At 47.5% G+C, this 13,567-nt stretch overlaps 2 protein-coding genes across 2 annotated transcripts in view; one reads left to right on the forward strand and one right to left on the reverse strand.

Moving 5' to 3' along the window:
• Positions 1-11,360, reverse strand: part of LOC307120129 (Fc receptor-like protein 5) — an 82,898-nt gene extending 71,538 nt beyond the window's left edge. The window contains exon 1 of the mRNA XM_079807012.1: positions 11,303-11,360. Within this exon, the coding sequence (XP_079663138.1) occupies positions 11,303-11,330 (28 nt within the window). The 5' untranslated portion in view covers positions 11,331-11,360. The remainder of the gene's footprint in view (positions 1-11,302) is intronic.
• Positions 11,361-12,222: 862 nt separating this feature from the next.
• LOC307120594 (histone H4) lies at positions 12,223-13,551 on the forward strand (the record flags this gene model as incomplete). Its single annotated transcript, XM_079807698.1, has 2 exons — positions 12,223-12,285; positions 13,303-13,551. 2 exons carry the CDS (start codon positions 12,223-12,225, stop codon positions 13,549-13,551), a joined length of 312 nt encoding a protein of 103 aa, XP_079663824.1.
• Positions 13,552-13,567: the final 16 nt, after the last annotated feature.

Consider the following 13,567-nt stretch of genomic DNA (forward strand, 5'->3'; position numbering starts at 1 on the left):
CACGTCCGGTTTGGGCCTTTTTAGATGCGGAAGTAAAATTTTCTCACAAGAACGACTCCAAAAGCCTTAATAGCGTATTTATAAGTATATTTTATTTACATTAAAATATTATATTACTACATTATGTTTCTATACATTGACTCACTGTGGTCTCTAACCTGCAATATGCCCTTTAAGTGTCAGTCTTAGAGATGATTCACGACACTTTGCTGTGCCACAAACAGGATTTTGGATGACGACAGGCATGGACCAATCACTGATTATTTAAAAATATTCTCAGATAAATTCACATTGAATGGTGAAATTCCTAAGAGGAGTTTACATTCAACACACATTTGACAATAAAGCATTTTCAAGAGAATACATTGTGATATACACATTGGAAATGAAAGATGTTTTCCACCATGTCATAATTACACATTTTAAACCGGTGTGCTGTTCCCTGCCTTTATACAGCCTAGATTTAATGATATAATCAGCCGCCATGGATTCCAAAAGAAAACCGAACCGGCGGGAGGAAGAAGCGCTACTGCTCGCTGAATTAGTCAAACAGCAGAAACATGTTATAAAAGGCAGTTCAGCCCAACATTAACCAGCACTGACAAAGATGACGCCTGCTCTGTCCAAACGCTACCGTTTGATGAACTGCTCATCGTCAAACATTTCAAAAACATTTCCTGAAAGATTCACGTCTCTGTCTCCTCAGTGCCATCACAAGCCCCTTCCGGCAACTCCTAACCACTTGAGAGACCTCTCGAGCTGTCGTAAATAACTGGGAGAGTAAGAGTGAGTCTTAGCTTCAAGACATTTGATAACTTGCTTTTATACTTAAGTTCGAAAGTAGGAGTGAATGTCATGAATTCTCAGCACTTAAGACTAAAATGGCACTTTGAGAAGCTTGATAAATACAGGCCCAGACCTTCAGACTGACGGCAGAAGCTCTGGACTCTTTCACAGTAAATGCAGTACTGGACTGGAAGACACACACATCAGAAACAACCCTACAAACACCTCTAAGTGACGAGAAGGTCATTGTCACTTCTATAAGAATAAATAAGTATGTTTGAAATGAAGACAAAGGTCTGACTGTCAAGCATTGGTGGAACATATTCATGTGCTGACGTGATGAACTAGAAACCTGTGTTCCCTTTCGTTCAGTCACTACGACGTACGTTAGTGACTAACGAATGGGGGTTTCGCTTAGAAGCCAATCATCTTCTTCGTATTCAACAGCGCCCAATGGCAGTGCCAATGCCATGGGCATGCGGAATTTGCATGCGTAACTCCGCCCCACCTCGTGGGTATATAAGGAAGTACGCTGGCAACATCGCATTATGTTTCTGCTTTGGAGCCAAGAGGATCTCTTCACTCCTACAAGCCTGAATTCTGAAGTCTTCTCTTCAGTCTTCGAGACCAGCGGTTCTCCAGGGTGTTGGTGTTACGGCGCGTTCCAGCGATCTCATGCTGCCTGCCTGCTGATCTGTGCAGTGATCTGCAACAGCTGTGTGTGTGTTTCCCTGGGCGCTTCGGCACTCTGCAGAGCTTTCCTCTCACAAAAAGAGCTTGCGCGTGGCACGTCTTTTTCAAGACGGTTCGCCCGTGCACTTCCGGGTGCGATCGATCTCCGTTGCTGTCTATGGGCACATTCACTGCTCAATGTGTTTGGGCTTCAGCACGTTCGGGCAGTGTTTGTGGATGCGTCATGTTCCCACTGCGGGAACGTGACCATCGCGATGTTGCGGTCGAGACTCAGTGATCTCCGTGAGGAGAGAGAGTCCCCTCTGCCACACCCCAATCTACCGTCTCCGAGTGAGGTGGTACTTTGGCTGGTGGCCAGGGTGACCTGAGTGCGGTGCCGTGGTATTAAGAACCCCGACGATCATTCCTCGGGCCACGCCCCCTCTCGCACATTGCTTAAACCCGCGAGTGTTGGACTGAAACAGCGGCCCGTCTCTGACGCCTCGTTCGTTTCGTCCACGCTCCAGATAGAAGTGAGATGTCGATCGCCGCATCCCAAGGTGGGCTGGAGTCCTTTGGGGATGACGATTAGGAGTTGTGCTCCGCCTCCGGGTGTGTCAGCGCTGCCTGATCCGACCTAAGGTTGACAGCCATGTTATCTCGGGCAGCCGCGAGTCTCGCGCTGGTGTGGAACTCCGCCCAGTCGCGAGTGCTCGTGGTTGCGCGATTGGTTTTTGGGGACGGCACCCGACAGCTGTTGGGCCCCGCCCCCAATGCCTTTCGCTCCCGAGATGCATGAGGAGATCACGCGGTCCTGGAAGTCCCCGTGCTTCCCGCGATCGTTTGGTGGCCTCCTCCGCCTTCTCTGCCCTTGATGGGGCCGCGGCCTAGGGTACACTGGGGCCCCCTCACCCCCACTGTTGAACTCTCTGTTGCGCACTACGGTGTCCACAGAGGGCTTGACTTGGCGTGGTGTGGCTGTCCTAAGCACCCTCCCAAAGCCTGTGGGCTCGTCTACTTCGGTGGCGTGGTCCTGCAGAGCTACGGGCAGGCCGCCGCCCCGTTGCACATGCACAAGGGTGGAGCCGACCCAGGGCTCTTCATTGAGCTGCGTGCCGCGACTGATCCCGCCCCCGGGCGGTGAAGGTGGCCACACGCTCCCTGGGTCGGGAGATGTCCACAGCTGTGGTCCGGGAGAACACCTGGCCTTACCTGGTGATTTGGAGGACGTTGAGTGGGCCCGCCCCCTCAACTCACCCATATCCCAGGCTGGCCTCTTCGGCGGCGCGGCTGGGAACTGCGCCCAACAGTTCTCGGCCACCCCAGAGCAGACTGAGGCTGTAACACGTACTGCCCCGGCGGCCAGCTGCTGCACCAGCCGCCGGCTCAGTCGCCTCAGTCCGCTCGCCGCCGAGGGCGCCCTCCCACTTCCCGCCCGGCCCCAGCAGCAGCCTTAACCTGGGCCGCGCCGTGGAGGTGGTTGAGGATGTCGCCCAGTCCGCTCCCCAGACTGGTTAAACGCCACGCTGGAGGTGGACAACTCAGAGATGGGTTCCAGTTCTTCCCAGGGGATGGTAGCAGGGCCTCTCCTTCCCCCGGTGGAGGGCCGGGGGAAAATCCTTCCGCTGCTGGCCCCCGGGCTAGCAGCGCTTGGGAAGAACTCATGTTCCTGTCTCTGAGGACCCAGAGACCGGTGATGACAGTGCGCGCCACCCACGGGTCCCGCCACTCGCATCCCTCTCTGTCGCCAGCCTCCTGGCAGAGCAGACCCCAGTGGAACGCGCGTCCTTCCCTGGTCTCCTCTGTCAGGACGCAGCCGTTAACCGCACCCCCACACCGGGACGCCCAACAGCCTCCCTTGTCCGGGTCGGTAACGCTGCATCGCTGCCCCACTCCGGGTACACCTGTAGTCCGATTGACCCCGCTCGTACAGTCCCTGGGAGCCTGGCTTCAGATTCCAGGGCTGTCCCGCTGGGTCGCGAAAGACAGTCAGGTGCGGCTACGCGATTTAGTTCGCGCAGGTTCCTCCCTGCTTCCGGGGAGTCCGTTCCACTATGATCGGGGCTAATGCCCCCGTCATGCGAGCGGAGGTTGCCACCCTACTGGCGAAGGGTGCGATCGAACCTGTCCCTCCAGCCGAGGTGAATTCCGGGTTTACAGCCCGTACTTCATTGTACCCAAAAAGACCGGTGGGCTTGACCGATCCTGGACCTGCGCGTCTTGAACCGTTACCTCCACCGGTTTCCGTTCAAGATGTTGACAGCGGAACGCCTTTTCGAATGCGTTCGTCCAGACGATTGGTTGCAGCGATCGACCTGAAGGACGCCTACTTCCATGTCTCCATTCTACCTCGACACAGACCGTTCCTACGGTTTGCTTTCGAGGGGCGGGCATATCAGTACGCAGTTCTACCATTCGGGCTATCTCTGTCCCCTCGCGTCTTTACGAAGATTGCCGAGGCAGCCCTTGCGCCCCTTCGGCAGCACGGGGTTCGCATCCTGAATTACCTCGACGACTGGCTCATACTGGGTCACTCTCGAGAGCAGGTTTGCGGACACAGAGATTTGGTGCTCCATCACCTAGCCCGTCTGGGCCTTCGGGTCAACTGGGAGAAGAGCAAACTCTGCCCCGCGCAGAGGATCTCTTTTCTCGGTATGGATCGACTCGGTCGCCATGTGCGCGCAGCTTTCGAGCGAGCGCGCGCAGTCTCTGCTGACTTCCCTTCGACAAGTCGAGGGCAAGAGTGCGGTTCCACTGAAACTGTTTCAGAGGCTCCTGGGGCATATGGCATCTACAGCCGCGGTAACGCCGCTCGGATTGCTTCATATGAGACCGCTTCAGCACGGGCTACGCGATCGAGTCCCGAGATGGGCATGGCGGTCTGGCACGCTCCGGGTACAAGTGACTCGGGCCTGCTTACAGACTCTCTCCCCGTGGTCGAACCTCAGTTTTCTACGGACCGGAGTGTCCTTAGAACGAGTTTCCAGGCATCTTGTTGTATCAACAGATGCATCATCCACGGGCTGGGGTGCCATGTGCAATGGACAAGCAGCCACGGGCTCCTGGATAGGACCCCAGCGCCTTCTGCATGTCAATTTCCTCGAGTTGCTGGCAGTACGGTTCGCCCTGCACCGCTTCCGAGCGTTGCTGAAGGGTCAACATGTACTAGTCAGGACAGACGACACGGCCGGGCGGTCTACGCTCCCGCCGTATGTCTCAACTCGCCCGCCATCTCGTTTTTTGGAGTCAGAAGCATCTGAGGTCCCTTCATGCTGTCCACATCCTGGGAGTCCTGAACCGTGCAGCCTACGAGCTCACGGCTTCAGCCACTTCCTGGAGAATGGAGACTCCATCCCCAGACGGTCCAGCTGATATGGGAACGGTTCGGCGACGCACAGGTAGTCCTGTTGCCTCCCAGGACTCTTCCCATTGCTCCCTGTATTATTCCCTGACCTATGGTCAGCACGGATGCACTGGCGCACAGATGGTCGTCGGGGCTACGCTATTATGCGTTTCCCCCAGTGAGCCTTCTCGCACAGGTACTGTGCAAGATCAGGGAGGACAAGGAGCAGGTCATGTTGGTCGCCCCGTTGGCACGGCCGGACCTGGTTCTCAGAACTGCTACTCCTTGCGACAGCCCCTCCCTGGCCTATTCCTCTGAGACTCCTCAGAGACGGGGCACCTTTTGGCACCCGCATCCAGCGTTCTGGAAGCTCCACGTGTGGCTTCTGGACGGGACGCGGCTGGTTTGAGTAGCCCTCCACCTGCGGTGGTCGCTACCATCACTTCCGCTAGGGCAGAGTCTACACGACACCTCTATGCGTTGAAGTGGGACCTCTTCGTCACATGGCGCTCTTCCCGCCAGGAAGACCCCTGGAAATGCCCGATCGGGTCTGTGCTTCGTTTCTCCAGGAGGGGGTGGGACGAAGGCTGTCTCCTTCCACCCTTAAGTGTTCGTGGCCGCAATATCTGCCTACCACGATCTCCTGGGAGACAAAAAGGTAAGTAGCAGCACGACCTGATCATCAGGTTCCTGAGGGGGGCGAGGAGACTGAATCCTCCTCGCTCTCCTCTCGTTCCCTCTTGGGACCTCTCAGTAGTCTTAAGTGCTCTGCAGAGGCCTCCCTTTGAGCCTTTGCGGTCGGCTGAGATTAAGCTCTTGTCTATGAAGACGGCTCTGCTGACCGCATTGGCCTCGCTTAGAGGGTCGGGGACCTGCAAGCATTTTCGGTTGACGAAGCGTGCCTTGAGTTCGGGCCGGCTAACTCTCACGTGTTCCTGAGACCCCGGCCCGGATATGTGCCCAAGGTTCCCACCACTCCGTTCCGAGATCAGGTGGTGAACCTGCAAGCGCTGCCTTTGGAGGAGGCAGACCCAGCCTTGGCATTGCTCTGTCCAGTACGCGCTCTCCGCGCCTACGTAGACATGACACAGTGTTTCAGGACCTCAGACCAGCTCTTGTCTGTTATGGTGGAGAGCGGAAGGGAAGTGCTCTCTCAAAGCAGAGGTTGTCTCACTGGATAGTGGACACCATTGTTTTGGCTTACCAGCAGCAAGGCCGACCATGTCCCCTTGGTGTGAGGGCACACTCCACCCGGAGTGTGGCCTCCTCTTGGGCTCTAGCGCATGGCGCCTCGCTAACAGACATCTGCAGAGCTGCAGGCTGGGCGACACCCAACACATTCGCCAGATTCTACAATCTCCGAGTGGAGCCAGTGTCCGACTATGTACTCGCCCCTACGGGTGGCCGGTAATGGACCAGGCTCAGGTGTCTTCGCTTGCTCGCCATTCCACTCCCAGGACTGGATACGTGCGATATTTTCCTCAGGTGAGTTCCCCGAGAGCCCAGAGCTCCTCCAGCACTGCTTACACCGACATCAGTTCAGTCTGCCCTTTCGAGCCCAGACCCTCATGTCCGGCCAGGTGCTCCGTGTGCATGGTTCCCCTCCGGCGACCCCCACACGAGTATTCCCACCGTAAGCCTCCTCAGTGAGCAGGTGTCTTTCCCTTGGCAAGTCCCTGCCACCCCTAGGGTTAAAAATCCACCTTCGGCTGGTACCCTAGAGATCTTCCATATGCAGCCCTCAGCGGGTCATATGTGTATTCTCTAAGTCCTCCCTACGGTAGGCATCTTGGCATTCCCTCACTGGGATATGCTTCCCAGTGTACCTTGGTAATCCTGTGTTAAGTGGGAGTCCTATGGCCTTAAGTGGCGGGTCTCACACTTACGCAGGGCACTGGATGACAGCCGAGTGGCGTTGTTGAATAGGATCCCCCATTCGTTAGTCACTAACGTACGTCGTAGTGACTGAACGAAAGGGAACGTCTCGGTTACGTATGTAACCCTCGTTCCCTGAGGAGGGAACGGAGACGTACGTTTCCTTGCCACGTCAGCTGTGCTGCCTGGAACGCGGAGTTCAGTCTTGGCTCCTGCAGCAGTAACATAATGCGATGTTGCCAGCGTACTTCCTTATATACCCACGAGGTGGGGCGGAGTTACGCATGCAAATTCCGCATGCCCATGGCATTGGCACTGCCATTGGGCGCTGTTGAATACGAAGAAGATGATTGGCTTCTAAGCGAAACCCCCATTCGTTAGTCACTAACGTACGTCTCCGTTCCCTCCTCAGGGAACGAGGGTTACATACGTAACCGAGACGTTTTTTCTGTTAGACACGTGTTTGAACTGACATCATTCAACACTAAACATGAAGCTGAGCATATACATGTATTTATTTATACATGCATATGCTCATTTATTTATTTTTTTGATGCCCTGAGGAAATTGTCATTGCACATTTAATCATGGGATACATTGGATAACTTTAGTTGGTTGTGAAAATTGCGTCGATCCAGATGAATGGACAGTTACACCCCTAGATAGCAATATGATACAGCTAACGTTATATTACTATGACTTAACTTTACTTTAATTATAAAAACTATAAATTTAGTTAAAACTATATGGCAACCGAAAATATAACTGGCCTTTCCTGCTCAGCTTCCAGATCACAGTAGGTTGAGGTTTAAATAAATGCTTTATAATGCAGTTCATTATTAGTTCGTGTTAACTAATGTAGTTAACTAATCGCCACCTTGGAATTTTAAGGTTCTATCTGCATTCTGACTGGTTTGGAGATATTGAGCTTTAAAGTTTTTTGCATTCCATTTGACTTTGTAGAAAGAACCTTTTTATTTTCTAAATAAAAAGTTCCAAAAAACTTTGACTAATGACCATTATTCTAAAGTGTTACCATTTATGTTTATTTTTTGTGATTTCAGGTCATGTGGAAAGACTGGAGATCTACAACAGATGAGCATTGCAATGCAGGTGTGGAATAGTGCACTGTTCTTCTCATTCAACAAATTATTTGTTTACATCTTATCATGCAGCTGTTTTGTACAGTATTTTTGTTGTAATTGTAACTAGAATCATTCAGAAACATGGATTTTCCTGTCACTACTATTCTGACACATCTCTACCCTTCATTCCAGGTAGATGATCAGCCAGTAACTGCTCACGCCTCAGCCTGCTTGATAGAAATTTCCGACCTTCATCTGGATGACCTTTACCTTCAACTTAACCTTGCCAAGACGTAAGTGCTCATGGTTTCAGCCAGCCCATCCTTTGTGTTATAATTGGTCAGTTAAACTTCACAGACCACATTGCTAGAACTGCCCGATCTTGCAGATTTACTTTGTTACAGCATTGGGATGATCAGGCCATTCCTATTGGAACATGCTACACAACTTGTCATCCAAGCTCTTGTTCCAGATTGGACTATTCTGTGAGTGAGATCTCTCAGCATTGGGATGATCAGGCCATTCCAATTGGAACATGCTACACAATTTGTCATCCAAGCTCTTGTTCCAGATTGGACTATTCTGAGAATGAGATCTCTTTCCTATGGGCGGGTTGATAACATGCAGAACAGCTCCCTCTACTGGCTGTAGTTTTTAGCCTCTGGCAAAAAAATCCTCCGATGACACAAAATGACGATATTTGCGTCATCGGAGGATTTTTTCAAGAAATAAAATGCATAATTATCTCGTCTCAGGGGGATATGAGGGGGGAAAGTACCATAATTCAAATATACTACGGGTTTCTACTGATACAAAGCTTAATGCTAAATCACTGAAGTTACCCTTTAAGACTAAAATGGCACTTTGAGAAGCTTGATAAATATGAGCCCAGACCTTCAGACTGACGGCAGAAGTGTGAAAGCTGTGGTTATTCTGTTAGACACGCGTGTGAACTGACATAATTCAACACTAAACATGAAGCTGAGACCAACTGGCTAAAAAAAACTGAGAAGAGTCTCAGAAAAGAGAAGTTAGTTCTGAGAAAAGATAGAGCATCATTTGTTTGTTTGATAAACTGTGTGTCCATGACAATGACATCCAAATAGTTTTTGTAATCATTTTTCAATAAGAGGTTGAGAGAGAATGAGAAGTGCTAAGCTGAGTGTGTGTTCGGTCACTGTTCTCAAGCTCTCTTTGATTAAACTGCACTTGAGTTCAGCAAACTTGCCTTCAGTGGACATCTATGTTACAAATACACATCGTTTCAAAGAAGCTTCACAGAAAATGTATGCGTCTACATTACAATTTAAAGTGATTTGTCCACGTTATGTATTTATGCGCCTGAACCCAAACTTTTAAGGCCAAATACGATCAATCAGTGAATTTCTGTAACTCTGTCTCCTTCACTCTTCTCTTGGTTTCTGTTTTTTTCTGAAGTTTTGTATTTGTTTTGCTTCATCTTCTTTGTTTGTTCCATATCAATTTAGTATCATTCCCTCTGTTTGCTTGCCCTTTTTGTGTTTGCTCATTAAAAAAATAAAAAAACACATGCAAGACTATTAAAAATGTATAAATAATATATAATCATGCATCTTTGACAGTGTGTATAAAGACACTCACATTCACACATTACAAGCAAACATTAACATTAATGTGATGAACGCTTCACACCACTGATTCTCCACTGGGACAGAAGTCGGAAGTCAAAACCAAATTAGGTCAAAGTGTTTGAGACACACACAGCATCACTTCCTGTTTGACATCATCAACTTCACTGTGACTTTCCAGTGATTGCAAAAATAATTTGGAAACTTGATGTGTTTCACAGATCAGTGCAAATGAATTACACAAGAACACGGCTCAAAGCTGCGCTTAAAAGTTAGTTATCAAGCATCTCAGTCGTAATTTAAGTGAAGTGTAGGACTAAATCTTAAGTGTCAGTCTTAGAGATGATTCACGACACTTTGCTGGGATAGACCCCCTTGACCTCCCTCAGGCCCATTTTATAGCCCCTATTCTTCTGTTACATTTCTTTAAAGAATAAAAGAATATCATGTATGTGTGATTCTCGCTCTCGTAGGAGATAAATTGCTGTACCTGTGTTTTGGTATTATGTGTTCTTTTGATAAAGGTCAGGATCCACTGACACTGACTAGAGTGTGATACCCTAGTGCTTTTGTGTGTGTGCGTTGCATGATCTGTGCAGGCCCAATATTGAAGATGAACATTTTCTGCAGACGATGCCAGACCTGAAGACGCCTTTCTATGACCTCCTGGGCCATTGTGATCTAAATCTAGTGATGGGGCGACAACTAGTCTACCTAGTTTAGTGATATGCTCTGCTATCTATCCTTGTGTGGAAATTTACCGTGACTGTGCATTTTCTCTGCCAATCAGAATCATCCACATGGCAATAATGACATGTCTAGACCTTGAAAACAGTATAACTGTTCAGAAATTGTATGTACGATAGGCGGAGGCGGGGAGACTGTTAGAGGGAGCGCGGCCTACGAACTCCTTGTGAGACTTGAAGCTGCTTCTGCTGATGAAACTGCAAACTATTCTTCAGTAAGTGTTTCTTTAATTAATCTAACTCCTGACTCTTGGTCTTCATTTTTCTCTACTGGTCCTGGGTCCTAAACTGTTACCCCAACAATACATTATGATATTTGGAAATTAAAGATAAACATGTTTAAACACGCAACTGCTCGTCGTCAAACATTTCAAAAACATTTCCTGAAAGATTCACGTCTCTGTCTCCTCAGTGCCATCACAAGCCCCTTCCGGCAACTCCTAACCACTTGAGAGACCTCTCGAGCTGTCGTAAATAACTGGGAGAGTAAGAGTGAGTCTTAGCTTCAAGACATTTGATAACTTGCTTTTATACTTCAGTTTGAAAGTAGGAGTGAATGTCATGAATTCTCAGCACTTAAGACTAAAATTCACTTTGAGAAGCTTGATAAATACAGGCCCAGACCTTCAGACTGACGACAGAAGTGCATGAACGCATGTGAACTGACATCATTCAACACTAAACATGAAGCTGAGACAAACTGGCTAAAAATAACTGAAAAGAGTCAGAAAAGAGAAAAGAGAAGTTAGTTCTGAGAATAGCTCGAGCATCATTTGTTTGTTTGATAAACTGTGTTTCCATGATAATGACATTAAAGTGTCCAAATATTTTTGTAATAATTTTTCAATAAGAGGTTGAGAGAGAATGAGAATTGATAGAGAAGCTGAGTGTGTGTTCGGTCACTGTTCTCAAGCTCTCTGAGCCTCTGATGGAGAGTTTATTTAAAGATACAGCATCATTCAACACTAACTCATATCAACACAAACACATCAGATTCATCTCAACTACTTGACAAGAGAAGAAACACTATTACAACCAAAACTAACAAAAATAACACAATAAGCAGTGAGACTGTGGGTTCATAGACTCTCCTTCACAACATTCGTTTATCTTGTCTTCAACTGAATACAGTGTATTAAAAAGAGAAAACTAAACAGAAGAAATGACAGAATATGATCAAATACTCACAGATGAGAGGCAGTGCACCGGAGCCCATACTGTCACATCAATCGACTGTTTTCTGTGTGCTAAAACAGACACTTCCTGTGCTTGAAGAAGAGAAGAGGGAGGAGGAGACACAACTCTACAGAAATAAACGCAGGAAGAAAAGAGAAATCCAGGCGAAGATATTTCAGTTGTTCCAGCTCTGTTCATCTACTTCCAGAGAAGTTCTGATGAAAGCAGAAGAAACAGATATGAATCATTTTCATTCATTCAACACAATGTCAATCACACACTGAAACATGTCTAGAGTTTATTCTACATGAACTGAGAGTGTTTTTCTCTTCTGATGCTCATTCATAAGAGAACTGATGGTTTATTCTCCAGCATTTATCACTGACTATTGTAACTTCACTGTACTTCTTCTCCTAGATCTGAGTTTGACACGACTGGCCATCATATTCTTATATCTCATCTTGGATGTTTATGAGCCGACAGTTATGACAAAAAAAATAATAATGCCAGATTGAAGTTTCTTGTCATTTTTCACAGTGACAGTCTCACAAACCCCAAAGGCTCTTTTAAGAGCCGCCTCAATTTCTCTATGAAAGATCATTTCCTGAAAAAATAAACGTGTAAATGTCACGGAGGTTATCTGAATAAATTGCTTTTTTGTATGTAATACTCTAAAAGCAAAATAACGGAAGTGTGTATATACACATAAGTATATATAAGTTATGTTATACAATTATCAATATTAAACCCCTTTATTTCCACTATCTACTTCCACTATTTATTTCCACTATCAAGAATAAAACGTCTGACCACGGCTCAACTAAACCGCCCGTGATTGTGGTTTCAATCAGGTCCGCTAGCTGACTATAAACTCCTCTTGTCTATAATTTGTTCTTTATTCAGTTGTTGTGGATCTGAGAGAATCTGTCGTCATGTCTGGAAGAGGAAAGGGCGGTAAAGGACTCGGGAAAGGAGGCGCTAAGCGGCACCGAAAGGTTCTCCGCATAGTTGCCAAGTCCGCGTATAACACGCGACTTTGGGCTTCTTTTTTTGGCAAGTCGCGTTAAGAAGTCGCGGGTTGCGGTTTTTTGGGCTTATTTAAAAAATGTGGTTGCTTGTTAGGAAAATATAATAAGCAACTTCGTTTCTTTACATTTATGGTCACGGTTTTGTCCAATACATTGACTGACACTGTCTTCTCACAGCTAATAGGCATTCAGTGCAACGATACAAGTGCTGTAATAATCCGTCCTCAAATATCCCGCTTCCTTCTCCCCTTCATTGAAGAAAAATTACATTCAACGTGCAGGCATGTGACGTTATAAATGCACGTAATGATAGTAGACTTAAATAGACGTATACATTTTTACAAACAATACCACCAGCAGTGTACAGAGATGGAGAGGAAACGGGGAGGAGAGGCACCTATATTTTAATTAAACAAATATTTTTGTAATGTATTTAAAATTACAGGCTATTATAAAAAAACAAGTCTACTAATAATAACAGTAGGTATGGTTCGAATTTATTTTATTTTAAATATGTGGCTATATTGCAGCGCTCCCTTAGTGCTTGTGTCCCAATGTACTATCCATCCTAAATAGTGTGACATTAGTAATTTTCAGTAGCCTACTATTTAGGGCAGATAGTGTGCAGGGCTTGTCTTTTTCACGGTTTGCAGTGTGTGTGTTCACATTACTGCCCCTAATATGTGTGCACTAACTCCGACTATGGGTTACCATAATTGGCCTTCATGTCACTTTTTCTCTTTTTCCATCTCCAAACCTCTTCTGTTCACATCTGATCAGAGGATATTGTGTGTCCTTTATTGCAATTTGATGATTTTTGTAAAATCACATCTGTTTTTGCTTTTCACACTCTGAGAGGTTTCAGTTTCATATGTTGCTCATTTATTGATAAAAAAAAATAATTAATTAAATAATATAATAATATTGGGCTTGTTTTTGAAGCTGCGGTTGCTTTTTTTTGTCTCGCGAGAGTTGGCAACACTGGTTCTCCGCGATAATATCCAGGGAATCACTAAACCCGCTATTCGGCGTCTGGCTCGACGCGGCGGCGTCAAGCGTATTTCTGGCCTGATCTATGAAGAGACGCGCGGTGTGTTGAAGGTGTTTCTGGAGAATGTCATTCGTGATGCTGTGACCTACACTGAACACGCCAAGAGAAAGACCGTCACCGCCATGGATGTTGTGTACGCGCTGAAGCGACAGGGACGCACCCTGTACGGTTTCGGCGGTTAGAGACTCACGAAGAAGA

This window comes from Gobio gobio (assembly GCF_949357685.1).
Source record: "Gobio gobio genome assembly, chromosome: 2".
Lineage (NCBI taxonomy): Eukaryota > Metazoa > Chordata > Actinopteri > Cypriniformes > Gobionidae > Gobio > Gobio gobio.